Source organism: Psittacula echo (genome assembly GCF_963264785.1).
Source record: "Psittacula echo genome assembly, chromosome: 10".
NCBI classification, from domain to species: Eukaryota; Metazoa; Chordata; class Aves; order Psittaciformes; family Psittacidae; genus Psittacula; species Psittacula echo.
In genome coordinates this window covers 20,310,517-20,338,181 of record NC_137741.1, presented here as the reverse complement: position 1 = coordinate 20,338,181, position 27,665 = coordinate 20,310,517, and the positions used below count along the sequence as shown (strand labels likewise).

At 42.9% G+C, this 27,665-nt stretch overlaps 1 protein-coding gene across 2 annotated transcripts in view; it reads left to right on the top strand.

Annotated features, from left to right (window-relative positions):
* The window catches only part of MEGF11 (multiple EGF like domains 11), a gene marked incomplete at both ends in the record, with an annotated part of 198,984 nt that overhangs the window by 118,676 nt on the left and 52,643 nt on the right, over positions 1-27,665 (top strand). For both annotated transcript variants that reach the window (XM_080626389.1, XM_080626390.1), the window contains 4 exons: positions 2,629-2,803; positions 23,925-24,045; positions 26,130-26,293; positions 26,696-26,798. In XM_080626389.1, coding sequence (XP_080482515.1) covers positions 2,629-2,803; positions 23,925-24,045; positions 26,130-26,293; positions 26,696-26,798 — 563 coding nt within the window. The remainder of the gene's footprint in view (positions 1-2,628; positions 2,804-23,924; positions 24,046-26,129; positions 26,294-26,695; positions 26,799-27,665) is intronic.

The following is a 27,665-nucleotide window of genomic DNA, read 5'->3' as shown; positions in this document are numbered from 1 at the left end:
AGAGTAAGGTACATGGACGGGATTCACTGGCAGGGCTGGGACAAGAACAGCTGGTTAGACATCTAAATCTCAGCCATCTTCAAGTTAACACTGCCACAGGGCACCTTCGTTGTCAAACAAGTGGTTTTGATTCAAGGCGTTGTGTTCACTGTATCTGAGAAAGTCTCCTGTGTCTCCTGGCTGGACACAGCCTGCAGCTTCATTTCAGACCTAGCTACGTTGAGGTCCTTTTGCTTGTTAGGCTACCATAGTACTATAGTGTGTGTTACTGTGTGGCTTGGCAAATGCTTTGGAAAGATTTATTCTGCTATTGTCAAGGAGAAGTTTCCCTTCCCTTGCTGTACAGTCTATTCACCAACTGCTGCTACCTATCCAGACCTATTGTTATGGGTACCGTAACTCTGGAGTTTAATGTGGAGGCTTTTTCCTAATCCTACAATGCCAGCACTCTGTAAGGCACCAAAAGATAAATATTTCAAAGCATTAAAAGACTGCAAGTGCTTGGCCTAGGAGAAAACCAGAACTCTGATATGCTCAGGCTGATAACAAGATTGGTCTTGCTTCAGTGGGAAGAGTCCATGGATGCAGGGACCCAAACATCTGCACTGGACTTTTCCTAGCTCATAGCCTAATGAAAGAGTGGACAAAGCTTTAGCAAGGCAGAGTATGGTCTCAACCTTCTACTGCTCTTTAATTCGGAGTGCAAGCCCCCTGTCTCCTGCAGACTCTTCCACAAAACCTATTTGTTTCTTGCTTCTCATTTTAGTGCATGTGAGCTTGCATGCGTGCAAAAAGGAGACAACCTTGGAGTCAAAATTCTCCCTGAATATAGTATTTTCAATTGAATTGTCACAGGCTGATTCAGACTGCCATGATCATATATTACCTTTGAAAGATTAAATGTAGCCAACAGATGCTGTTCTCATAGAAGTGTATGATATGAGCAGCAGTAGTGAAAACAGAGAAACAAGAAATCCACTTTAGAATAGTTCTTTAATGTTTAGCTTTCTGCTCCTATTAGGTAATGATTAATAGACACAGAGGGGGAAAAAAACGAGCTTTTATTATTTTCATCTGAATGTTAAGAGGTGCTTTGTGAGCAACCATAATTTCAGGGACTGCTTTGTCAGAAGGATTTCATGGATGGTAGTTTGTTAAGCTGATGAATTGTTTTAATTAGTCACTAAAACACTATTTATGATGAAACATATGACACTCACAAAATCTGATCATTCTTAGTCACAACAGTATATGACTAACCTCTCCTACCAGTAATTGCCAGACACACACTTGGAAATTACGTTTTATGAGGTTACCTTGAAAATTAACATATACAATATTAATTTTATAGGTGTAAAGGAACCCATTCAGTCATGTCTGCAGTATTAAACCAGAGCAATAAATAATCATAAAGGAAAATAAATAGTTTCTATGAGGCAAGAAAGCAGGAGACAGGTCCATGGAGAGGTGCCACCCTGTAGAACCTTATCCTTCCTTTATTGTTCTTGTTCTGAGAATAATAAAGAAAATCTGATTTGTAGCAGTAGTATTCCTCATCTCTCTCACTGAGGGCTAGGCAGTGCTACTATGGGACAACCCGTGCTGCAGAGGCGCCCAGATCATGTTGAGCTCTCAGGTGAAGCCTTACACAGTGTGAGGTCCTTTTCCAAAGATTAGATTGCCTCTCCATTCCCTTCTCTCTCTTTTGACCACCTCATCTCCCCAGACTGGACACCTCCTTGTAGTCTCCCCTCCCCTGGAAACCTCACCTCATCAAACTGAGACTTATCACATCTCCAGCCTTCTCCTCCTTCCCTTGCCTCGGCACAGCCCCAGTGTGGCTCCTGCTGTGGGAAGTTACTGCCTTAAGAAAACCTGGGATAAGCTCTTTCTGTTTGTAGAAGAGAAATTGGTGAATAAACTGTTTCATAGCAGGAGGAACAAAGGGCTAAGTCAAGTCTGCCATCCAGCAGATACAGAAGGACCAGGCATTGTCCAGTTTTTTGGGCTTGATTCTCTTTTCTACTTTTCTCTCTGTGTGCTCTCACAGCAGTGTGGAATTGTCTGAATAGAAATGAAAGCCAGAAGATTAATGTTGGGCTGCAATGCTCATTATTCAGCAGAATGGAACTTGACTCATTCCCCTGCACAGCTGAGATTTAGTCCCAGGGCTCCTATTGACTCCTGCCCCAATTAATCCCAAGGCTTCAGGTAGTGATCAGTTCTGTTCACTATGGCTAAATATTCCCTGCAAAACTCTTTTCCCAAGGAGATTTTTCCCTTCCAAAGCACTTTGCTTTCTACCACTCCCTGCTGAAAAGTTCTGCTGAGGCGGCACTCAGTGTAAAACACAAATTAGAGTAGAATAGAATTAGATTAGATATTTGAAAGAAATTCTTCACTACTGGCACAGGGTGCCCAGAGAAGCTGTGGCTGCCCCATCCCTGGCAGCGTTCAAGGCCAGGTTGGATGGGGCTTGGAGCAACCTGGTTTAGTAGAAGGTGTCCCTGCCCATGGCAGGGTGTTGGAACTGGATAAGCTTTAAGGTCCCTTCCAGCCTTACTGTTGGTTACAGACTGTATTTTTCTTTCAGTCCTCATCTCCTCAGTGTCTGTCTCTCTCCACTAGTTGCCATCCATTGTCTGGAGAATGTAGCTGCAAAGCTGGCTGGGCTGGACTCTACTGCAACGAAACCTGTCCCCTTGGGTACTACGGTGAAGGCTGCCAGCTGACCTGCCCCTGCCAGAACGGTGCAGACTGTGACAGCATCACGGGGAAGTGTATGTGTGCACCGGGATACATGGTAAGTGAGAGCTGGGAATAATGGGGCTTTTCAGAAAAGAGGAATTTAATCTGGGTTCAACTAATATTTGCATAGAAGTGGCCAAATGCAGGTAATTTTTCCCTATTCTATTATAAATCCACATACTTCTCCTTCGAGCAGTGTCAATGTTTTACTTCTAGTTTACTCAGCATTAGTATTGCAAGTTCATTACTGTTGTAAGGATAAAGACATGGTTTCCCATCATATATTCTAAGCAAGACAAAATAAAAAAGATGTCAGACTACTGTATGCCTGGAAGAGCAGTAAAAGAGTTCTCATGGCCTTTCAGCATGTTCCCTGTCAGTCACACTGTGATTTTAATAGACCTTTGAAAATGGTACAAATGATAGAGCAATTTATGTCCTTTCTGAGCATATACAGCAGGTGTCTTTCACCTGAGCATCAGAAGGAGCTTCAGACATTCTGAGGTAAACAAGCATTACATTTTATAGACGAGACAGAAAATGGCTGAAGAATTCGGCCAAGATGAAGCAACAAAAATCCAAAATTAAAGATAGCCAGGTTGCAGCAGCAGGTGTTAGGACATGGATCCAGGTATCCAGGCCTGCTACAGGTGGGCAGAATGGAACTCTGGCTGGTAAGTTCCCTGGTCACCCAAGTATGAAGTACCTCTTCACTTCAGGAGCACCCCATGGAGGAGATCTGCAGGCTATGCTTAAGAAACAATACTTCCTAAACAAAAAAATTATTTCAAGAGGGCATCCCACCACAACTTCATTGGCAGTTGTCTTTCTGCAGTTCATGTCCTGAATTTTACATGTTCTGTCCCCACAGGCCTATCTTGATGTTTTCTATACTGTTACAGTAATTATTAGTTATTATTACCAAGTTTACTAGAAATCAAGCTTCAGATTCAAAGACATTCCCTGAATTTTTATATTTATAGGGTATTTTTATAGTTTTAGAATATATTTAGAACTTCCAATGACATTTAGCAACCTCCTACGTGAGCTTTACCCTCTACTGGTTTAAGTTACAACCTCAAAATGAGATGAATAGATACCTACAAATTCTAGGGATCATGAGATATTATGATCTTTTTCTATGTTGGAACTCTTCTGATTTGCAATCATGAGACCTGGTGCACCTCATACCAACTGCAGTGCTTAGGGTTTTCTAGGAAAAATCGCTGTCTTATTCTGAGAGGTGATAATGCTGCTGTCATCTATAGGAGAATGCTATGCAGCCGTGTGACAAGATCCATAGTGTGTGGGAGTCCTATAGGAGAGCAGTGGGATGCTAAATGCTTTTAGGCTTTTCAGCCTCCCTCCATTTTAAATCCACACCAACTGTCATCTCCAGAACTGTGGAATTGGAGTTATGGCTTAAAGACACTTTTGTTCTCTGCTTCATGTCAACAGCTGAACTTGAAAGTTGGAGCTTCTGTCTTATTTCCAAGAGTTCTCTCAGTGCTGGCTATAAACAGATTTATTTAGGTGTGAGGGGTAGGGCTGTCAAAAGCATCTGTGCAAGACTGTAGTACTTAGAGATGTGGAAAGAAGAAGGGCTCGGAGCTTTGATTCCCTCATACTAACAAACAACAGAATTTATCTTCTCTGTACAGTGGTGATATGCAGGTATTAACATAAAGGGGAGGAATGAAGGCAACAGCATGTTAGTAACAAATGCAAAATAAAAAGATATCAAAATCCTCTTTCTTATCAGGAATGCTGGTCAAGTCTGCAGCACCAAAATATTTTGGGATCCTTCAACGTACACATTTAAAAAAGCCTATATTTTGTCCAATATATATTGCTCCAAGACAGTATTATTGCAGATTGGGAAGTTCCTATTGCTTCAAAATAATATTTAATCTCATAATAAAGAGCTTTCTTGCATTGACATTTAAACAGCTTGGTTATTGAGGATAGCTCTATAATCACTGAAGCATATTTAGGCATTAGTATCATTGCTTTCTCATAATATACTATAATCTCTGGCAATTAGTCCATGAGGGGAAGTAAAGCCTTGAAATTGCTAATTTATTGCCTCTGAAGCGTATTTGTCATTCGTATGCATGCCAGAATACTTGAGTTGCAATGGTTCTTTCAAATGCTAGAGAACATAGGCTGTAAAGAAAACTTGACAGGAACCTTTCCTTCCCACCACCCTCTTGCTGAGCGCTCCAGCGTCTGGGCAGGGAGAAGTGTCAGCACTGCTTCAACACAGCCTGCAGGTCAGGAGGAAGATGCTGTGGGGCCAGAACCCTCTCAGGGCATGAAGTGGCTTATCTCAGTGACACACTTCAGACCAGGCTTTGCCTTCAAATATTCATGCCTGCCTCTTGCTGAGGCAATGGGGAGCTTTGCCTGCGGGTAGAATTTTGCCCTTGAATTCGGCAAGCCCGCAAGCGAGTGGCGCGAGTGTTCACGAATGCAGGATGTCTTTTTTGGCTGTGCTGACAGCAGAGTGATGCTAATACAGAACTGGGCTGAGCTAATTAGCCAGAAAAGCCATAAATGAATCCCTCTTGCTTTTTCTAGCATGAGATTCGGCTAATGCAGCTACAGGGTCAGGAATTTTGCCATATGATTGGAAAGAACTAAAGTGGGAGCAACATCTTACCTTTTACAGAAACATTTGATCTACATATGAGCTTTCTTAGCAGAGCAGGCTGAAGGGTTTCTGAGTAAGGGGGAAAGGAAGAGAATATGATGGGACATGGAATATAACTACACAATTTAACTGCGAAGGCAGAGAGGTTGGATCCGTAGGACTTTTTGGTTATTGGATGCCTCGAAAACATGGTGACAAAGAAATGACAGTCTTTCCCTGACAAAGCACTCCTCCAGCCCACTTCTTTTGCACAGATGGCTTGGTTTCTGACTGTGCCCTGCCTCGGCTGTGTCAGGGCAGCTGGGCTGGGTTTCAGAATGAATCATCTGCAGTCGCAGCCAAAACAGGGACATTTTGTTGGGATGCAGAACAAGCCATTAAAACCACAAAGCATCTGGTCACCTTTATTAAATGTATTAAGTGGAAAGGCGGCCATCCCATAGGTTGCCACGTACGTGAGCAGAGCACTGAATTTTTGGAAGTTAAGCAGACTTGAGCTTTAAAATAAAAATGTACATTGTAGCTCAGAAAATAATACATTATTTATTAGCTGTGACATTTCCAGAAATTCAAATGCCAAGGCTAAATATTGGTGAGCTTGCAGGTTTGGATGGAACTTCAAAACATTCGGGTTTTGATGAGTATTTTGGGTCAGACTCAGCCAACAAGATTTGCACATACCTAGCTCTAAACCCAAATGACACTGTTACAAAGATGTTACTGGGTACCAGTGCAGGTGATTTGTGTGAAGTTCTGGTATGACTGCTCTGATATGGCTGTTCTGATATGAACTGTGCTCTGATATGACTGGTCTGATACGACTGTGCTGGCATCAGGGGATTGCTCTATTTTAACTGTATGATGTCTAAACCACAGTGCAGACACTATGTGTAAATTTGATGGAAGAGGTAGCTGAGAAATCAGTGCTCCACAGTTGTACCCAAACCAGCCTGGTTCTTGGAGGCAGCATACAGGACAATAAAAACAGGATAATTGGAGTGGAGAGGACACAACAAAATCTTCATTCGGTAGAGGATGCTTGCATGCTGCAGGCCTGTTGGAAACCCTGTGCTTGTTGCATCTCAGTTGGGAAGAGAGGATAAAGGTTGTATCAATTTAACTAAGAGGATTGCAGGGAATCATCATTATAAGGATGCCAATAGGGTACTTCCCTGAAACTGTTATTTTTAATGTATTTGAGGGCTGCCTCTTAGTACTCATGTGATGAATTGCCAGTGATGCTTTTCTAAAGAATGGTTTTGAAAAGCCATTCTACTGCCACCTCATTTGTGGCAAGAAGGAATCTGATAAACACACACAGGGAGTACACAAAGATTAGCCTTAAAAACTGTACAGGGAGATTCTTGACTGGTAAAAAATGGATTCCTCCTCTCACATGCAAATAGTCGCTCCTTGCAATAAATTACTTAAATGCAATTATGGGGGCAGTGAGAGGGCTTATACTAAATTGTACCTTTCCCTCCTTCCACATTCTGCTTTAAGATGCTCTCTTACAAGCCCACTGAAGTCAGCTGTGCAATAAGGACGTAAAAGAAATCAGGACTGGCCATGTCCTCTCTTCTTTTGTTTTTGGTTCATTTAATTTTATTCCTGTAATTCAATAAACATGGTGAAGAAGGCTAGAGGATATGAATTAAATATGACAGGAGACCACAGGAATCCTGACCTTCTGTCTCACAAGGCAGTCTTGAAACCAACCCCCTGCACGTCCCTATCAGCATTCTAGCTACCGAAATCATAAATGCTGTTGCAATGCAACTAAGTTCACCTTCCCTATTGCACAGCTAATTGCAGCTTCCCTCAGAAGAGTGGCTATCAGGAGACCTCACCCTGTGATAGGCCTTTTTTTCTTATGGATGCTTTGTTTTCTTCCTTTGAAAAATGGATTTGACTTCAAATGCTTTCATTCTGTCTATTGTGGCAAGGAAATGTGTAGTTAAAACATTTCTCAGCCAAGGCGCTCTGAGAAAACTTTAACACTTATCTGCAGAATGTGCGGTCAGCTTTTACTTTGGTGGGCACTTAAGTCTATATTTCACTTCTAGATGACAGAACTTATATTACTTTAAAGAGTTCATCTATTTATGCTGCAATTTTTTGAAGGCCTGTCTGCTTTTATTGAGCCCTGCGTGCTGGCAAGCAAAGCTAGCACTTCATCACCAAAATGAAAGAATCCATTCTGACATTCTTCTGTTCCTTGGATATACTGGTAGATCCCATACAAGCCAATCACAGTACAGGCAAGTATGGAAATTATAGCAGTGATTACCTCTTCCAGGAGATTTTTCAGCTTTTGGAATGTCACTTGGATTCCCTAAGACTTTCCAAGGTAGATCCCAGTCCTGTGCATCTATAGCCATTTGCATCTGCTGTTGATGTTGCATCAAAATTGCATTTTAAAAGCATAATAAAACAATGCCTTTCAAGTATATTCTTACACAAGTGCTTATGCATATATACCTCCAGCTGAGCTCAGTAGGAGTCTGTGCGCTTAAGGACTGAAACACATATTTAATCTGGGTCTCTAAGTCCGCAATTTTGTCTGGCATGCCAGAGTTCCTCAGCATAATGCTTTCTCTGACACAGGGGTGCAAATTGCTTTCAAGGTTTACACTGGAGTACAAGTTTACAGCCTGCCTGCACATTGCAGTAGAAGTCAGCCCATGTAACACACAATAAGCAATAGCTCGAGTACTTCGTAAAATAAATGTATATTATAGCACTATAGACCTATTCAAATACACAGGAACTGTATGACAAGCTTGCTAACGGATATGTCAGTGCAAACACCCCACCCAGTGTCAGGCTAGCCTTAGTCCACCCCATGCCTACCCAGGGAGGAAAATGACCAATTTCCCCTTGTATAGAAATGAGGAGAACCATAATTTTGTGTTACTTATAGAGGTCATAAGGAACGTACGGGTCCAGTCTGTTGAGTATTCCAGCCGTGGCTGGCTTCCTTCTGGCACATGCAATATCTCTTGCTCCCTGAAGAAAAAAATAGAGGAGAATAAAAACAATCTTTCCCTCTCTATTAGAAAATTGGAGCCTGCTGTCCTGTCCTACACCTTTAAAATTCTCTCTGCTGTCTGAAAGGGGGGAAAAAAGTAAATAGAAAAGAGCGCCTTATCATATCTTCAATTGAATATTCCCTGAAGGACTGAAATCCCAGGTAGCTCTGGAGGAACTGGAAGAGTCGTTGCCTGTAGGTGTTTTCTAAACACTGAAGGTACAAATTTATCAGATTCTTCCCTCTCTTCTACATATTTGCTTTCATCTTTATTCTGCATGTATCATCCTTCCCCGCTTCAGAAGGAAGCAGGAAAAAATGAATGAGACTTCTTTGTCTCATAAGCCTCTGCTTTAGTAGTGAAATTACTTATAAATTCCACAAAATTCTTCATCTACCAAATGAACCGAAGGTTGGAGATAGCGGATCTGGTCTGGGGGCTTTAACTCATTTAAATGATCCCTTTCTCTTTGAGATAATTCCAGAAGTACTTCAGTGGAAGCTCATTTCAGAGCAACAGGGCACCTCATCAAAAGGTTGAAAAAGAGAAGACGAGGGGAAAAAATCTTCAATAGAGCCCGTGTCCTTTTATCCTTGATTTACAGAGCATATCAGTTACCCCCCTTTGTTAAGAGCTCTTTTCATTTATAGTTATAAAATAAATTCAACCATTTTATCAAGATGTTCTTGTTACCAGCCACCAGTATAAATTTTACTTGCTGGAGGTGAGGAAAAGCTTTTCTGGCACAGCAGTTGTCCAATTAACTGGAGTATTACAGGCAACAGCAATAGTTTGCCCATTCTCATTTCAGGAATTACCTCGATGCACAAGGAAGATGCATTTTCTTCTCACTCGTTTCCTATTTGTGTTCATAATCCAATGTCTCAAAAGCATTGTGAATGGCTGGCAGTAGTGGTTATGAGTATGATAAGGCATCCTCACTATGCAGGTGGGTTTGAGCGTGGGCTGTAGCTGGCAGTAAGGGAATTATTCATTGATAATAAAAGTCTCTGTGGAGACCTTACAATAGCTTCCAGTACCTAAAAGGGCCTACAAGAAAGCTGGAGGGTTTTTCATAGGAGCATGTAAGGACAGGCCAAGGGGAATGGCTTTAACCTGCCAGAGAGGACACTATGATGAGCTCTTAGGCAGAAGTTCTTCCCTGTGAGGGTGCTGAGGCGCTGGCACAGGGTGCCCAGAGAAGCTGTGGCTGCCCCATCCCTGGCAGTGTTCAAGGCCACGTTGGACACAGGGGCTTGGAGCAAGCTGCCCTAGTGGAAGGGGTCCCTGCAGGGGTTGGAACTGGATGAGCTTTAAGATCCCTTCTAACCCAAGTCAGTCTGGGATTCTGTGGTAAATTGTCAAGTCAGATCAATCATGTCTGTATCAGGAGGATTACAAATATACATTATGGGACCAGCTGGATAACCAAGTCCTCTGTTTAGTTAAAGCAATTTAAATCTGGAATAGGGCCACTTCACATTTATTCAGATGAGGCTTGGAGCAAACTTTCGTGATATTTTATACTTAAACTCTGGGAAGCTATAAAGAGTCTAACATCCGTGGGGTTCATTGCTGCTACTATAATCAGCTTTGATCAGCTGCTATTCTAAACTGCTCCAAAAACCATGGCCATATCACAATCAAATGTCCCCAAAGGTAAAATGGCCCAGGCATAATGTGTGGTATTTCAAGTTAATGAAAAGTATTTACACGCCTGAGAAGTATACACTTGGTACCTGTGCTTTTCATGATGTACTCAACAAGCTACTTATGTCCAAACCACAGGACAGAAGTGAGTTAAATATGTCAAAATACTAAACCGCAGTCCTTGAATACTACTGGTAAAGACAAACAGAACCTATTTCCTCTGCCTTTTTTAAATGAAGGGGTCTGAGCTGGAGTTACCACTATGGTAAAGGAAAGATTTTAACACACTCTATGAAGTTCTATCATTTTCTTTCCCAGATTTGGGCAGAATAGATCAGTGGCTAACTGAAGCCTATGCCATTTGGAAATACAGATAAGCATTGCAGTGCAGTGTACCTCAGAGTGAGAACCCCGAGCAGGCCATGACAATTCTGCACCAGCTATTTTATTGGAGTACCCTTGCCTGGAAATTAGAGATGATTTCTGCTCCGTCCAAGTAGCCTGAGTGGCACAATACAAGATCTACCTTGTAGAACAATTGTGACTTCTTTGCAATAATAAATCTGGGCTCTGGCTGACAACTCTGAACAGTTCTGCAAAAAGGACATTAGCAAAACCAGGAAATAAAAGGTATCATTTATCCTTTCAGCCTCTATGACATCCTCTGGCAAGAAGATCCACAGTTTAATTATAAATAGAAAGGAGAAAAATTATCTTTATTTGTTTGCTTCAAATCCACTGCCTGATTTTTAATTGGGAAACTTCTTATACGGTGATAAATGGCAAATAGTCATTCCTTCTCCCCCTTCCCCTGTGGTGTAAGCGACCTCTCACATATCTACCCTTGGTGACCCCTTTTCTAAGCAAAATCATCCCACTCTCTTATTCTCGTTTTATGGGAGCCATTTCACAATTTAATTACGCATTCTGTGAAAGGCACTATCTTTGTCTTCAGACCTGCTGTGCAATCATTTAATTGGCTGCCCCTTGTTCCTGTGTTATTAGAAATAGTAAATAACTATTCCTTGTTCACGTTCTATACACCATCCATAGTTCCATAGACCTCTATCATATCCCTCCTCAGCCATCTGTTTTCTGCGCTCAGCTCTAGCTTATCGAGTCATTCTTTGTATAGAAACTATTCCATATAAAAGATGATCTTTGTCACCACTCGCTACTTCAATTATATCCTTTGTAAGCAGGAATCAGCCAAACTGTGTGCAGTAGTTTGAGATTTAGATGTATTATGGATTTACACAATACCTCAGAAATGGTTTTTTCCAACCAGTTTTGTTCTCTTCCTGATCATTCTCACTGTTCTATCTTGCGCTCTGGATTTGTTTGGGTTTTGACCTGTGCTGAGCACACATTTGAGCTTTCCACAAAACTATCCACTGTGATTGCCTGAGCTCCTTCCCTGAATGCTAGGAATTAAATTAGAACTCACCTTTTGTGTATTTACTTCATGCTATTTTCCTGTCGCCTGTTGCTCTGCATTTTTGAACACTGAATTTCAACCTACCCAGTCGTGCAGTAACATGAAACCTTTCCCCAAAGTTGCTGCTATCTTTATGTGTGATAATCCCAATAGTTGTGCACTATTTGCAAACTTTCTTTTCAAATTCTTCTATAGCTGTGCTATTAAATTAGGGATAATGCCCAAGCACAGTCTCAAATCTAAACTTGTCTACCCCACACACTGTCTGCACTCACCAGCATGGTCTCTAGCTGAGACCTGCACCCTTCTGTAACAGAAGCTGCCAAACAAGAGCACATCAGCACATCCCTGAACTCTTGGTCACACAGACAGGGTGGACTGAGTCCAGAAGGAGTGAAATGTGGTGCACACAGAAGGTATCCCCAGCTGGTGTCTTGCTAAGAGCACTGAAGCCACAGAAGCCACAATGTGGATGGAAAATACCCAGGTATGGGGCTGATGATGCTAACACCTGACAGTGGTTCTGAGCTGCATGATCCCCACGTGAGAGGATCAAAACAAAAAAGCATCTAGAAAAGCAAAGATACATCAACTTCAAGCTAATGGGGTTTGCTGGTAAATAACCTGGCAGTCATACACAGGCAGATAAACAGATATCCCCCCTCAAACTTCCACAGATATTCCTAAATCCCAAAACCTTCAGCAAAAAGAGTTCAAAATCTGGTACAATTTCAGTTTCTGTTTGGCATAAGAAAACACAGCCAGGATTTTCCATTTATACACATCTGACTGTAAAGGATGAAGTCTTTTCCTTTGACAGTGTAGTTAGACAGAAAATACAATAAAAAAACTAACCTGTGTGTTCAATCCTATGCTTAGGTGGTTTTAATGAAGTCAGTTTGCAATTTGAACTACCAGGAGAGTCAGCTACCAGCACTTTCATGCATAGATCCACAGATAGTGTGGATAAAGACATACACATTTTGAAGTGTAATAGATGAAAAGAGACACTGTTATTGGCAAGCAGTTTATTCCCCTGCAAAATTCAGGTCAAATAACTCAGTCTGAACAGAATATTGGGCTCTGCTGATTCTGAATGAGGCTACAGGAACTGAAATGCAATTTGGCACAGCCACATTGCCAATCAAGGATAAAATACAGGAAATATGTCAACTAGCAACAAAGGCAGAGGCAGTCAGGCTTTCTGTATGAAGTTGGTTCCTTTGGACCCACTTATGAAAACTTTGGAGTTATTCAGGTAAACAAAACTGCAGCAGAGCCCAGAAGTAAAAGTAAATATAAGAAAAGGAGGAGACCTGGGATTTGCTCACAGTTCTTATCAACTTATAGACATGGGGTATGACTGAGTAAGTTCTCATTAGTAGAGGCAGTCACTGAGGCAAACTCCACTCTTGTATATCTGGGACAATCTGAAGCTAGCAGCTGTGTTCAGGCAAACCTGGGCTGACAAAGTGGAATTTGAGCTGTCACAGACAATTTCTGAAGCTTTTACATTGCTAAGGGAGCAAGCAAACAAAATAAAATGGCAGTAGTTCATAAAAGCATCTGAAAAACGCCACTGAATTCAAAGAAAGGGATGTATTTTCCACAACTGAGGAATACCCACCATGTCTTGTGCATCCAGTGACCTTGTTAAATACCCCAATACAATAGATCAAAAGCATACAGCAAATGCCCTGGTGTGAGAGAAGACCCTTCATTAGGGCTCATGCAACCAGGTGCTGCCATGAATGCTGTCAGGGTTTAGGAAAACACGGGCTCCTAAATGCTGCAGCTGCTGGTGCTCCAGCTGGAATGTCTAATTGGTGAATAGGAGCTCCGGAGGGAGAACACCAACAAGCCTAATAGGCAGCAAGCACCTGGTTCGTTGATATAAAAGTCAATAGTGGAGCAGCTTAGGCTGAAAACCTGGGAATACACAGGTGGCCTTCCTATAACGATCCTCCCTGTTTGGATCTGAATGTAGGATATTTTCTCCTGTAACACAGCAGAGCTGGAAGAATCCATTTGTGAGTTGTTATCGAAATAATGGTTTTAGACCACATTCAGTTTCTCTGCATTGAGGTGATGTTCATTGTTTCCTAGTCTAGGTGTGGCAGGGCCACCTCAGAAGTGGATTGATTTCTTGGAAAGGTACCTGCAGTACAATCTGGGTGACTTGCAATGCTTGTCCTAGAATCATAGAATCATGGACTGGTTTGTGTTGGAAGGGACCCGAAGGCTCATCCAGCTCCAACCCCTGCTGCAGGCAGGGACACCTTCCACTAGAGCAGCTTGCTCCAAGCCCCTGTGTCCAACCTGGCCTTGAACACTGCCAGGGATGGGGCAGCCACAGCTTCTCTGGGCACCCTGTGCCAGCGCCTCAGCACCCACGCAGGGAAGAATTTCTCATGAAGGGTGCTGTTCCAACAGCTCTGAGTATCTCTGCTGCTTGTCCTCTGAAAAAGTCCTATGGGGACTTTGAAGCAGAGAACACAGCCATGCCACCAAGCTTGACCTGAAGCAATGGTTTGTGAAGGTAAAATGGAGCAAGAGCTCAGTCTGCCAGCAAATTTGCCAGTCACTGCTGATAGAAATGCAGTTTGTGATGTACGTACTGATCCACAGTGAGCTGGACTGAGACCAAAGTCATTTCATGCAGGCCACTGCACGGCCAAGAGAAGATAATTTTCAATCTGCACTGACCTGGCCTGAATCAGCCCTAGTAGCCCTGGGATGCACAACTTTATAGCCTGTTACTGGTCCCAGTGGCCTACAAAACCCAGCCATTTTATGCACATAAATATGTACTTTTGTATGCATGGAGAAGTGGGTAAGAAAGTTCAGAGGTCATCAATGAAAAGGGATATCAAGATGCAACTCACAGATAGTTTTCCTCTAGTCTATAAATATGCAATAATCCTGATAGGTACAAATGATCCCTGACCAGCTCTGTTTATGTGAGGAATGTACCAAAACACTGGGCACGAGATGTTTTGAATTCATGTTAATGAACTCAGACCTTCCAACATGCAGTCAGGATGATAGGAAAACTTCAGTACAGCTGGGAAGTGGCAGTTCTTTCCTTTCAAGAACAGTTTTCCAGCTCACTCTTAATTAGGCTGTATAGAACAGAGAGGTTTCTTGTTGCCTGCTTGAGATCTGCTTCTTGCTTCACAGCCACTTGTGAAGTACTTTGTAAGCTTAAGAAAATTGATCAGATGGGTTTTCAAGTTTATCTTCCTGTAGAAGATACGAAGAAAATGCAAGTTTGAAGGACAGTGTATTCCTCAGAGTCCACAACCAAGAAAAGGGGGATCTAGGACACAGACACAGATAGCGTAGAGGACCTGATTGTGTTATTGTGACTGATGGTCTCACTAGTATTCTCAGCTTTATCCATTTTTCAAGCACCATGTGGATATCATTTATAACTTTTCCCAGCCCGGTTTCCCAGGGCACAGTTCTATATTCCATTTTTTGAAGTTATTTTAGTTGAAATTCTTATATCCCAGTCTTTCACTTTACCCCCAGACCTAAACTCCCATCAATATCAGTTATCAAAGAGACTGCATTTCCTTCTTGCTGACTTTGGCAAAATGAACCTCTCCAAACTGTTCAGAACACATTGAAACTTCCAGGTCTTTTTGCTGTTCCTTCAGGTTCATCCCACTATTCTCTCTGTAGCCAAGCTGGGACTTTCCCTCTTGTGCTGCTTCTTGCATCATCAGTGATAGTTCACCTTGGGCTGGTTTTGCCTCTCCATTGCCTATGTCTCTATACTTAAAGTCTAGCTGAGGAATTAATCTTGGCTACAGTAGGCTATTCCCAAACATCTTAAAATGCAGTCTACTAAGAACTTCTGAATAATTGAGGGAAAACAGGAATAAACCAATAAATAGAAACCTTCAAGTCTGGGAGCATGGGAATCAATTTATTCCATGTCATGACTTAATAGTCAGTCTTCATTCAGGCAAAATTCTTCCTTTTTAGGTAATGGGTGCATGGTATCTTTAACATGGTTGTGCAGGGGGGGGATTATGTGAATTTGAGGTCCATGTGCCCATCTGAGTGTCCTTTGCTAGCAAAGTGTCACAGGAGACCTGATGGAGAGACAGTGTTCCTACAATTGGGAAGGAAAGACTGGGGGACTAAGGATATAAATCTGTGGAAAACAAGGCTCTTTTGGCCCCACTACTTAGAGGACAATTTATTTTACTTCATGGTGTCATAGAATCATAGAGTCATCAAATGGTTTGGGTTGAAGTGACCTTAAAGCTCACCCAGTTCCAACCTCCTGCCATGGGCAGGGACACCTTCCACTAGCGCAGGTTGCTCCAAGCCTCTGTGTCCCTACAGGCTCTTGTCCAAAGCTCCTCTCCAGGTTCCTGCAGCCCCTTTAGGCACTGGAGCTGCTCTAAGGTCTCCCCTTCAGGAGCCTTCTCTTCTCCAGGCTGACCCAGCCCAGCTCTCTCAGCCTGGCTCCAAAGCAGAGCTGCTCCAGCCTCCACAGCATCTCTGTGGCCTCCTCTGTCTGTGAAGACAACAGCTCCACATCCCTCTTGTGTTAGGGACCCGGAGCTGGATGCAGTACTCCAGGTGGGAGTATCCATCTTCCCATTAACTAAATCTAAACCCATGTATTATAGATATTTTCATTTCCACCTGAAATATCTGCTCCATAAACAACCTCCTGCAGAATTAGGAGTTTATTTTCATATCTTGCCCTTCTGTAGCCAACTGCTGGGGCTGGCCAAGCTCTGAACATCATCTGATTTAGCTGAACACTGACCTCCATCATGTTCTCTGAGCTGTGCATGGCTGTGCTGCTTGTACTCCATTACAGCCTGCCTGTGGGAGGTTGTCCTCTCAGGTATGATGCTCCTTCTCACCTGTGAAATGTCCCGGGGAAATGATGTAGGAGTTGTTTTAGCCAGTCTAAATCCAATCTCCTATTTTGGGAGAGGTCCCTCCTGGATAAATGTGTTCTGTGATATTTTATTAGGTGAAAAGTGCTGACTGCATTAAAAAAAATCATGTTCAGAGGTTGATGATCATCTTTTTTACTCTCCTCACTACTTTCCTGGTGAATACATTTAATTATATGGTGCTGTATTCATTGCCTTGCTGACAGTAAAGTGCTCTGCAGTTAAGGCCCAAATACTAAACCAGGCAGATATTCAAGTGTTGTAAAGTTAGTCTAGATTTTCTGGCCAGCAACAGTGCTACTTTGATTTCCAGGAAGCAGAGGGGAGGGTGCAATCCCCCCCTTGCTCTCTTTATTGAATTCTCTTTCTTGGTTTTTAATGCCCATATTTAGGTGGCTTGAACGGGAGGAATGGATTTTTTAATTGCAGATAACTGACTGATACTGGGCATATTTGTAGTGGAAACTTGAAAACTATTCCCTGGTGGTGAGGGGAATTAAAGCGCTCACTGACAGAAATCCAACCTCAGCTTTGCTGGGGTTTAGTATGCAAAATCCAATTTTTGTAATGGGAGTTCTATTTGTATTTGTCTTCACTTGATTTCATTGAGGCAAAAAAAAAGCCTCACAAAGCTGGAATTTACTGGCTTTGTTCTTACACAGCACCAGTCCACCATCAGTTTTATTGTTCCTCTTGGATGTATGAAGCATGTTGGAGCCAAGATGCTGGAGGACAGGGGAGTGGTGAGATTCTGTGCACCCTGTGCTTCCAAAGATGAGACCTGTCCTGCACACAGTGTCTATTAGTTTGCCTGCGTGGGTTTACTGTACAAGGGTCATGGAATACCCTATGGAAAAAATCCCTCTGTTCCTGGAATGAGGGCAGCCAGGGCAGCTCTGCTGCCGGTAGTGCACCTTGCCTCCCTTACCTCTTTCCCATGAGTTAGTGGGATAGGGACATATTCAGACACAAGACCTCAGGGCCCATGCCCTGGATTCCCAGTCTGAAAGCACCCTGAGCCATGTGCAGTGCCTGACTTCTGAGACACACAGATCCTTGCATCTTCCATAGTAAAACCCTTACAGATGGGAATTACTGTGCTGGAAACCACAAGCTCTGTGCAGTTAATTCCAGCTTTATATATGTATACATGGTATCCAGACTGACAGGCTGCACAAGTTCTCTAATCTTAATAGGTACAAATCATGCTCTAGGTAGCAAAGTCCTAATCAGAGCCTAAAGAGTCCTAAGCTGCCGTTAATGGCTTCCCAAGGTCAGTGTGATGGCGAAGGTCCCCTCTGGGAAGATGGATAGATAATTGTTGCTCCAAACCCCATGTGTTATGCCAGCAGCAGCAAATATATTTGGGTTTATAAAATAGGAATCTACCAAGTTCAACTTGATTTTGTACGAACAATTTGGAAAATAACAAACCACAGTTCTTTTGTGGTAACTTTTACTCCCCTCATTGTCAGTGCTCCCAGCTTTGTTTTTGTGTAACAACAGCTCTGGCTATAACCAGTAAAATGAAATTAAATAGCATTTACTAAAGTCCTATAAGTATTTAAAATTAACATTATTTATAATATTTTTACTTACCGCTCTCTAAATAAAGTTTCCATTTTGTTTGTGTGCATCTTTTGCTGAATATTTTTGATGAAACACCAAATTTGCAAATCAGTGTCAGGCTAATTTTGAACCTGGCATTTACTGTGAGGTTTACTGTATGAATTAGCATATTAGCGCAAATCCAGAGGTGAGATAAAATGCTGACATCCATTTGTAAATGTTTATAAATCATTGTAAGACTTTAGGAGGCAAAGGGGCAAGTTCTTCCCACTCTCAAGGGAAGCTGTGCTTAGTCCTTGTGATATGTCCAGTTTTGACAGTACACTTGCAGAGGGCTGTGACGCTACTGAGGTGCAGACTGGGGAAGGCTTTGCAGATGGCTTTTCAAGCTCTTTATGATTTAATGACAGACTTCAGCATTCAGGGCTGCCTGGTTCTCTTTGGGTGAGTCATGAGTTGCAAAGTCACTTCATAAATATAAGAAAGCTCTTTCCCATCCTTTCCACCTTACCCCATCTTCTCCCATGGACAAAGGAAAAGGAGATGGAATAATTGTTTCATTATGCCAGTTTAGATGTATATCAAATTCTAGCACAGCTACATTGTATGATGCTGCAAAGTTAATAAAGGAACATTTGTCAGTTCTTAACAAAAGTGATTACCTGCAAACTGAACGCTTGGCTTGTGCGGGGCACAAGATCCTTCCCCAACCTTTCTTCTGCATTTTATCATTAACACCAATAATAGCATCTGCAGAGAGTAATTAGTAACACCCAGAGGGGAAGGGAATTCTGCCAGAGGACATCATTATGTCTGGGAAACTAAAGATGCCGTGTGGTAAGGTCATGAATAAATTCTTTGAGTCTGGGGTGGAGGAGAAGACCGGTAAAAGTACAAAGTTTCCTACTGCTGCTAATATGCTTATGAAGAGCACATTAATTTCCACTAGAACACCATTAAGGAAATCGGTTTGTTCTGACGGCTTGTGTTGCTGGATACCATATGTTTACCTTGAGGGAATGTTTGTGGAGAACCACTTTGGGTTAACTGTAAATGTCACAATTAAATAAGTAAACATACAGAACTGTATCTGTGATCTGCATCAGTGCACAGACACTGTGTACCAGCGCACTGGTGTGCCATGTAATGTGTGTACACATAAATATATACTTTTATGTGCTAAATCCATAGCGATCAGCTTATCTGGACACACAGACATCAGGTACAAACAGCACGTGCATTTTGTCTCTCTGATCTGTTTATCATTGCATATATATGGCACTGCACCATGCCCTTCTTTCTATTTAATGCGCATTGCTGAGAGCTCTGAGAACCCAGCACTGAGGTTCCCTGTGGCTGGTGGCAGGTGCTGCACCTCTAATTCATCTGGCACAAGAAAAGGTGAGGAGTGGGAGAAGGAGGAACCAGATACCGTGTTAAAAATCTCAGATTAGTTGGAGTCACACTGCAGATTACAAAGGTTCAAATATGCTGCCTTCCAGTGTTGTCAGTCCCCCTCACAATCTGCACAGGAGCCGAGGATTTTCAGCACCTTGACAGATTAAACCTTAAGCACAAACTTGTCACATAAGTCTTTATCTTGCAAACTTGAGGCCAAGCTCAATAACATCCTGTTAGTCTTCTGCATTGCAGAGGCCTGGAAAAATTGATTTTCTGTTTTGCCACTGACTTCAGTGCAATCAGGCTTTAGCCCCCCCCAAGGCAAATCTATTCCTGTAGATCATAGCTGCTTCTGAAATCCTTAATTCCCCATCCTTAAATAATCACGCTTTGAGACAGACCAGGTATGGGTGCAGACGTTGCCAGGTGGTGTTGACCATTACTGGGTTATTAACTCCCCTTCTGCCCTGGGATACCTTTTTTTTTCCCCTATCAAAATGCATTTCACAGATTTAAAGGCGTGATCCAAAATGTACAGGAATAAATAGAAATCTTTCTATTGAACACTGAAAAAGGATTTTAAAGGGAGTCAAGCATCGTTTACAGCAGGAATGTAGGTTTAACAGAAACAGGCAATCTAATCTGTTGGGGCAACATTAATCCAGGGAAAACATTTTGTGAAGTATCCAGAGCTTGTTAACACAGCTAACACCTAAGGCAGCAGCAGTGTGTCTTGAAGCTCTACTAATGCTGTACAACAATAATTTTTGTGGAAGAAAATCATCCCCTCTCCTTTAACAGAAACAAGACGTGTTATTGACTGCCATCCAGAAAGATGTATGATCTGGCCCTCCGAGTCTGTTAATATTTGATGCTGATGGATGGTGAGCTGGTAGACTGAGTTATTAATGGAGTTTGGATCCTTGGGCCTAACCCTCCCTACATAGGGGAGAATTAACAATATCAAGAACTGTATGCCCAAACCTGTCATGGTGCTGGAAAGGTCTGTCATCTGGTTTTAGCAACAATTAGTATTTCTGAAGTACTTCAAGGTATAGAAGGTCATATGGGTGGTATTAGTTACATCACTGCCACCATTCACTTTGATTTAAAGCTGACTTTTTAAGGTCCCAGGGATTACTGATCCCCCACCTTTCTCTTTGCCATGTTGGGATACTCCTGTCAGATTCTGAGTTCTAACAAAAAGAGACTCACTCTGCTTCTGAGCAGCTGGGAGGTGCCACCTCCCAGACTGGGAAGGTGAAGTACAAAGCAGAGGGCACGAACATCCCGTTCATACATGGAGCCAGGCATTTACTGGAGCTGGCCCCAGTCCCACTTCCCATAAAGAGAATTTTTCCATTATGTTAGAGTCAGATCTGACCCCTGAAATTAGGACCTAGTACACTGGACAGGTTTCAGGGTTATATTTCGATAAATTAGGTTTTCTGAGTGAAAATGATGAAGGAAACGGAGCACTTCTGAAAGTTTGTGATGTCCATATGGATCATTCTGACTTGGAAAACAGAGATGTGAAATACCAAGTTATTTATAGCTAGACTTCTTAATATAGCTTTAACATTTTCAGGGGTATACGTTCGATTGAATTAGCTACTCCTTCCTATCACGTACACCACATCCAGGCTTTTCACTACTCTCATTAACCTCCCGATCTTAATAGAAGAAAGAATAATCAACATAAGGAGCACAGCTGTTGATTAATTTTACTAAATAGATAGAAATATAAAGTACCAGATTGCAAGAGTGAAGATTCAATGCACAACAGCTGAAATCAGTTTGAAAGAACATATACCTCATTAACAACTGGATGGACGTATACTGCAGCCTTATTCACTAGGGCAGGTGGCAAGAGGGAAGTGGAATTTCCATATCTTTAACAATACCTGAATGCATTTCATTTCATAGGTCACCCTCCCAAATCAAGTTCAAAATGTTAATAACGAGGTGTGCATTTATAATTAATAAAACCTTAGAGCCAGTGCTATAGTTCAAGTGCATTTTCCTCTTATGTAATTAAGAAGTGAAGTGCATTTGGCAGTTGTCACTCGGCAAGCTCTGAAGGTCCTGCTTGTCAAACCCAGTGATAGAAACCTCATTAAGCCAGTTATTTTCTCAGTTAAAGTTTCTTTGCAAAGTAAGTGTGTGTAGGGTGGACAGCCAGAATGACCACCCTCTATTAGTGCATAAAGCACAGTACATTAAAGCAAAGGCCAAAACTCAAAGGCATGCTGAATAAAGATGAAGCAGCCTGATGTTTAGCTGGTGGACAGCACCTTTTCTTTGGGATGCCCAAAGTGTCTGTGTCTGACTGCCCTCCATACAGAGTGAGCCTATGGAAAACCAGTGAACCCACACCAGCCTGCTGTGCACATGGCCAGCGGGAACTTACTGCATAACACGAGCTGATGTGCAGTCACAGAAAGTCAGTGAGGGACTGGAAATCCACCTTCTGCTTCAACCCATAGCCCAGATGCTGGTTTAGTTAGTCATAGAATCATAGAGCACACAAAATGGTTTGTGTGAAAGGGGCCTTAAAGCTCATCCAGTTCCAACCCCCTGCCACTGTCAGGGACACCTTCCACCAGACCAGGTTGCTCAAAGCCTGGTACAACCTGGTCATTCCTCTCCTAAGCTGCAGTTTTCCAGACCTCCTCTGATCTTTCCAACTTCCATCTTCAAGGCACTTTTCCAGTTCCCAAGGGGATATTTTAGCTCCACATCACTCTGTTCTATTTCTCTTTTCAAAGGAATTTTCTTTCACTTCCAGATCGCAAGTTCAAATTCCTATAAGGTCAGTTGTCATAGAAATTATTACCAGTACCAGCAGTTCTGTGTTGTACATGAAATGAGTTGGGAGTTTCATTCACACAAGATGTGGCTTTTTAAGTGGCACTAATTGGCTGTCTAATTGTTACACACAGGAGAAAGGCAGAGGATTGATTAGGCGTGGAGACTGAATGCCCCTCTGCCATCCCGCTCGGCTCTGGGTTCCCAAGCTCATTCTGTAGGCATGCTGGCAGGGTAATGAGGGGCAGCCTGCTTTGGATTTTCTGCCTGTCAAGACAGCATCTTTTACTGCCAGGCCTTTTCAGGGGAACTTGTTTTGCTCCACCAAGGTCAAAGATAGCATCTTCTGCAAACACTGCTTTCACTCAAAAATCAGGGACTTGAAGGATTTACTTCTGAGCAACATGGATTTTATCCGTTTCTTTTACTTCCCCTAGACCAAAGGTTTTAGTATAAAATAGGCTGAGTCATCCTGGTGCTAGGCAGAACTGCTACAGCGAGCATATGGGGTTTATGGTGCTCAAGAATCTGTTCATATTTCCTTTTACTGTCTCAGTGTCTGAGGCTGTGATATACAGGCTCCTGGAAGTACTTGCCATGGCATAGGGAAGCTGACACTGTGTGCATTTATCTCCTGATAAATGGATCCTCCTATCAAACAGTGGAGCCTCTCACCTCCAAAAATACATTTTGACCAGTATCTTTTCCCCTGAGCGATGGTATAGGTCACACTGTGCAATGTAGTTACTCTTTAACTTTGGAGTAGGAGAGCTTTCTCTAACATAGAACTAAATTATTGAAGTTTGACTCACTGAAAAAGTAAATTCCAGAGCTAATTTGTGACGGGAAAGTCAGGACTACACATAGAAGAAAAGGAAGCACAAACAAACTGTATATGCTGAAGTATGTAGAACCGACTAGGGGACTCAGTAAGTAGGCTTAAAGGACTTGTGCTCCCATTTTAATGTCATTGTTTCATCAGATGAACAACATTAGCAAGAACTGTCTCTAAGCCACACAGTGCATACAGTACCGTAGTTTACATTCTGTTTCTGTAACATACAAGTATTTACCCTTACTTTTGCCACACCTAAAGCAGAAACAGGACAGAGACTGGCTCTGTGTGTCTCCTCTCTCTGCCATGCCCATCACTCCTTGTTCAGCATTCTTCCTAAAGCCACAGCCTCATTCAAAGTAGTTCAAAACAAATGCAGGTACCAGCCATGCATCAAACAGGTCTAATGCACCTGCTGTGTAGTTTCCCTCTCTGCCAACCTGTGGAAGGCGAGGAGGGACGAGCTCCTTTAGCTTTTTAACAACCCTATTCTTAGAATCTATTTTCCAAGAACTGCAGAGCAATCTTTGCACAGTTTCAGACTGTATATTTTGTGATTAGTGTTTTGTAAGTGATGTTTTGCTTAATGATCTGACATCTGTTCTAGGAGGTTTGTTTTTGTAACTTCCCCACCTCCTGCTGAATGAATGCCAGAAACTTGTCCCTTTCCTCCAAGTCAATCAAAGCACTAATTGCATCATAATCATGGGAAGCAGCGGTAACTGCTCAAGTGCTGAAGATTCAGCAATCAGCTCATAACACTCTGTTCACTGTTTCGAAAGAGAAAGCCTCCCTGTGCAGAGATGGGAATTTCCTGCGATTCCAATTCCTTGAGCTGACTCTGATGTTTTTTGGTTTGCAGGGAGATGACTGCACCCTTACCTGCATGGCAGGAACCTATGGAACCAACTGCTCATCAGTTTGTAATTGCAAAAATGATGGTGCGTGTTCCCCTGTGGATGGGCTGTGCTATTGCAAAGAAGGTAAACAAAATTCAGATTTAACAATTGTCTGCAATTTGGCATCAATGCTTCTCCCCTTTTCAAGTGGCACAGCTGTGCAGTCACTAACTCCACTATTTTATTGTGCCTGTCGGTAATTCAACAGTCTGCCCAAGTATCAAAACTCAACAGGGGCTTGACTGGATGTTTTGTCTCTGCCCTGAACAGGGGCCAGACTTCCCTGCTCTGCTGCAAGAATAGGTCACAGAACTAAGCGTGCTCACAGATCCATGGCTCCTCTCCAGAGGACATGCAGAGCAATCCCCAGGCTGCTGGGTTTTATCTCTATCATTTTGCAGCCCCATTTCTTCAAGAATCAAAAGCCCCTCCACGTTCTCCCCTCAGTGGCCAGAGTGACACAAGTGGGCCAGGGGCAGAGGCTCTGTCTAGTCTTTAGCCCATTGCACTGGGCTGTGGCCAGCCATGGCTATCCTCAGCAGGCCTGATCCTGGCCTGCAGACTGCTTGCCTCCAGCTTGGGCTGCTCTCATTCCCACAGGCTTTCCTGGTAATCTGGGCTCTAGCTGATTCCAGCTGCCAACCCTGCACTTTGGTACTGTGGAGTGGGCTCTGGCTGTCTGCCCTTGCTGCCATCCTCAGCTCCCTGTCCTCCCTGCGCCCTAACACAGTGAAACCTGACCCATAGAACCACAAACTGGTTTGGGTTGGAAGGGACCTTAAAGCTCGTCCAGTCCCAACCCCTGCCACGGGCAGGGACCCCTTCCACTAGAGCAGGTTGCTCCAAGCCCCTGTGTCCAACCTGGCCTTGAACACTGCCAGGGATGGGGCAGCCACAGCTTCTCTGGGCACCCTGTGCCAGCGCCTCAGCACCCTCACAGGGAAGAGCTTCCTAATATCTAATCTAAATGTTCAGGTACCTTCTGTCTCCTGAGCTGACATGGAGTTGCAGGATGGGGCTGTCTTTTACTTAGGGAAACAGGAAGTCTTCCCTGCTCCAGAGTATCCTTGCAAGACTAACATCTTTGCTTCCCGTGTATGTTCATAATTCCTTTGTCTGCTTGGTAGTGAGCATAAGCCATGTATTCAGTAATCACTTGAGAACTCTGGTACTGCTCCATAGCACAGTGTGTCTTCTGCTCCCTGTGTAGCGGTACCCTCCCCCAGAATCCCAACATGAGCTATGCCTGTATGGCATGCATAAGCCCTAAAACAAAAGTGAGGGAAATAACAATAAAACCTGGCATTTCAAACAGGAATTAATAGATCACTGTAGAACCCTATTTAATGAGGGTGTATAAACCATGAGTTACTGCTCAACTCCATTACATACAGCTGCAGTGTAATGAAAGCCATTGTGCGGCTGGTAGTTAAGATTTGAGCCTTAATGGTTAGAAATGATGGCCTTGGTCTTTTTTTAGGTGTAATAGCTTCTTTGTATTAAACAGCATTCTCAAAAAAATATGAGGTAAGAAACAGGCAGCATCAAATGACAAGTTTCTTACATTCTCACTGATCAGCAGGTCTCTATCCTGCTAGACAGTACTGCACTGTCTTGTGCTGTCCAAGCAGGTCCCAGAGGAGCATACCTGAATCTGGTGAGCATCCAACACAGTGATACCTGTATCACTCTCCTGTACGTATAGATGCCAGCAGACGAAGTTGGGAGGTCATAAAAAAAGGGCCAGTCTTTGACTCCAAGATTGTCTTAATTTATTGTAGAAACACAGAATCCCAGACTCATTTGGGTTGGAAGAGACCTTAAAGCTCATCCAGCTCCAACCCCTGCCATGGGCAGGGACCCCTTCCACTAGAGCAGCTTGCTCCAAGCCCCTGTGTCCAACCTGGCCTTGAACACTGCCAGGGATGGGGCAGCCACAGCTTCTCTGGGCACCCTGTGCCAGCGCCTCAGCACCCTCACAGGGAAGAGTTTCATCCTACTGTCTAATCTAAGTCTACCCTCTGTAAGTTTAAAGGCATTTGCCCCCTTTACACCAAGATCAGGAGGAAACTTTCCCTAGAATCAAAGTCCTGCACTTTTCAAACTGCTGCCTCTGCCTTGCTTTTTTCATGAAAACATCCCAAATCTTCTCTCATATGTTTCCTTAGGCTGGCAAGGAGTGGATTGCTCTATTCCATGTTCAAGTGGAAGCTGGGGTCTTAACTGTAACCAGACATGTTACTGCACAAACGGAGCAGCCTGCAGGCCAGCTGATGGCTTTTGTCTCTGCTCACCCGGATGGCAAGGGGAGTACTGTGACCAGCCATGCCCTGTAAGTATAGCTGTGGGGGTCTTGCACCCCCTTTAAAGCCACACACCACATAGCTTTTCTGAATGTACAATAGGTCAGTGTCTCATTTTGTCTATGGATAGCTGAAGGAAATCATGTGTGAATAACAGATTGGCATTCTGGCACTCAAATAGATGTGTTCTATTTTGCATTATATTGTATCAGAGCTATTGCTCTGTTACCAGCATTTGCTTGAACATCATTTTCTAAAGTGATTCCTCATTTGGTTCTCTATAGAAATGTTACGCACTGAGTTGTTTTTATCCTCCCTGTATGTTAATTTAAAAAATGCAACTCAGCATTGAGGGACATGATGGATGATTTTGCACATTTTAGAACAAAAAACTGATTACTGAGAGACTTTTTTATTTATATTTTTGGAAGGATGGAACATATGGTCTTAATTGCAGTGAACGTTGTGACTGTAGCCATGCAGATGGGTGTGATCCTGTCACCGGTTACTGCTGCTGTCTTGCAGGCTGGACAGGTAAAATTAGCCATTACCTTTGTGAACCTTGGGGTTTTTGCTGTTTGGTGGGGGTCTGAGGGGCTGTTTCGCTTGGCTTATTACATCAGTTATAGCACTGGACTTGTGACTGCAAACCTCTAAATAACAGATGGAGACAAGATCGGCTGAACTTAACCATATTTGAATCACTTGTGATGGTGACAATAACTGGCATTCATTAAATTTGTATTCAGATTAGTTGAAGATGGCTCCAAAACTGGAACCAGATGTTAGCCTTCTGTAAAGAGAATCCTCAGGAGGGCTGCAGATCATCTGGAAAGCCTGCAGAGATTTTCTCCTTGAATAGCCCTTCCATGGGGGTGCAGTTGTGGTTCAGTGAATCCTGGGACCATCATACCTGGGGATGCAGATGTGTTTTCTGAATGAGTCATTACAGCTGCTCCATCACAAAAGACTCAGTTTCATTACAGAAAGTCTTTATGCATTTCCTATTTTCCCTTCTTGCCAAGCAGAAGGGTAGTTCTGGAGAGTGGGTCAATGCTGGTTTGACAAGGAGTTCTTGTGATTACACAGATGCAGGGAAGAATATTCCGAGAAGTCAGAGAGTCCAGGCTGGAGGTCTCAGTACGATCAGACCTGCACTTGACTCCACACTGACATGTCTCTTTGCCAGCTTTCAACAGCTAACAGAACAGCAGCAGGGGCAAGTTATTGACCCAACCAGTATTTCACACTTAGCTGCAAAAAACAGTGGTTAATCTCCCTCAGTTTTCTGTAGAGGCCCTAGAGGGAAATAAACTTAGATTCTTGCTCATAACTGCAGAACCACCAGTGGCACTGGCAATCAGAATGCATTTTTATATTGACAACAATTCATTTGGAAAG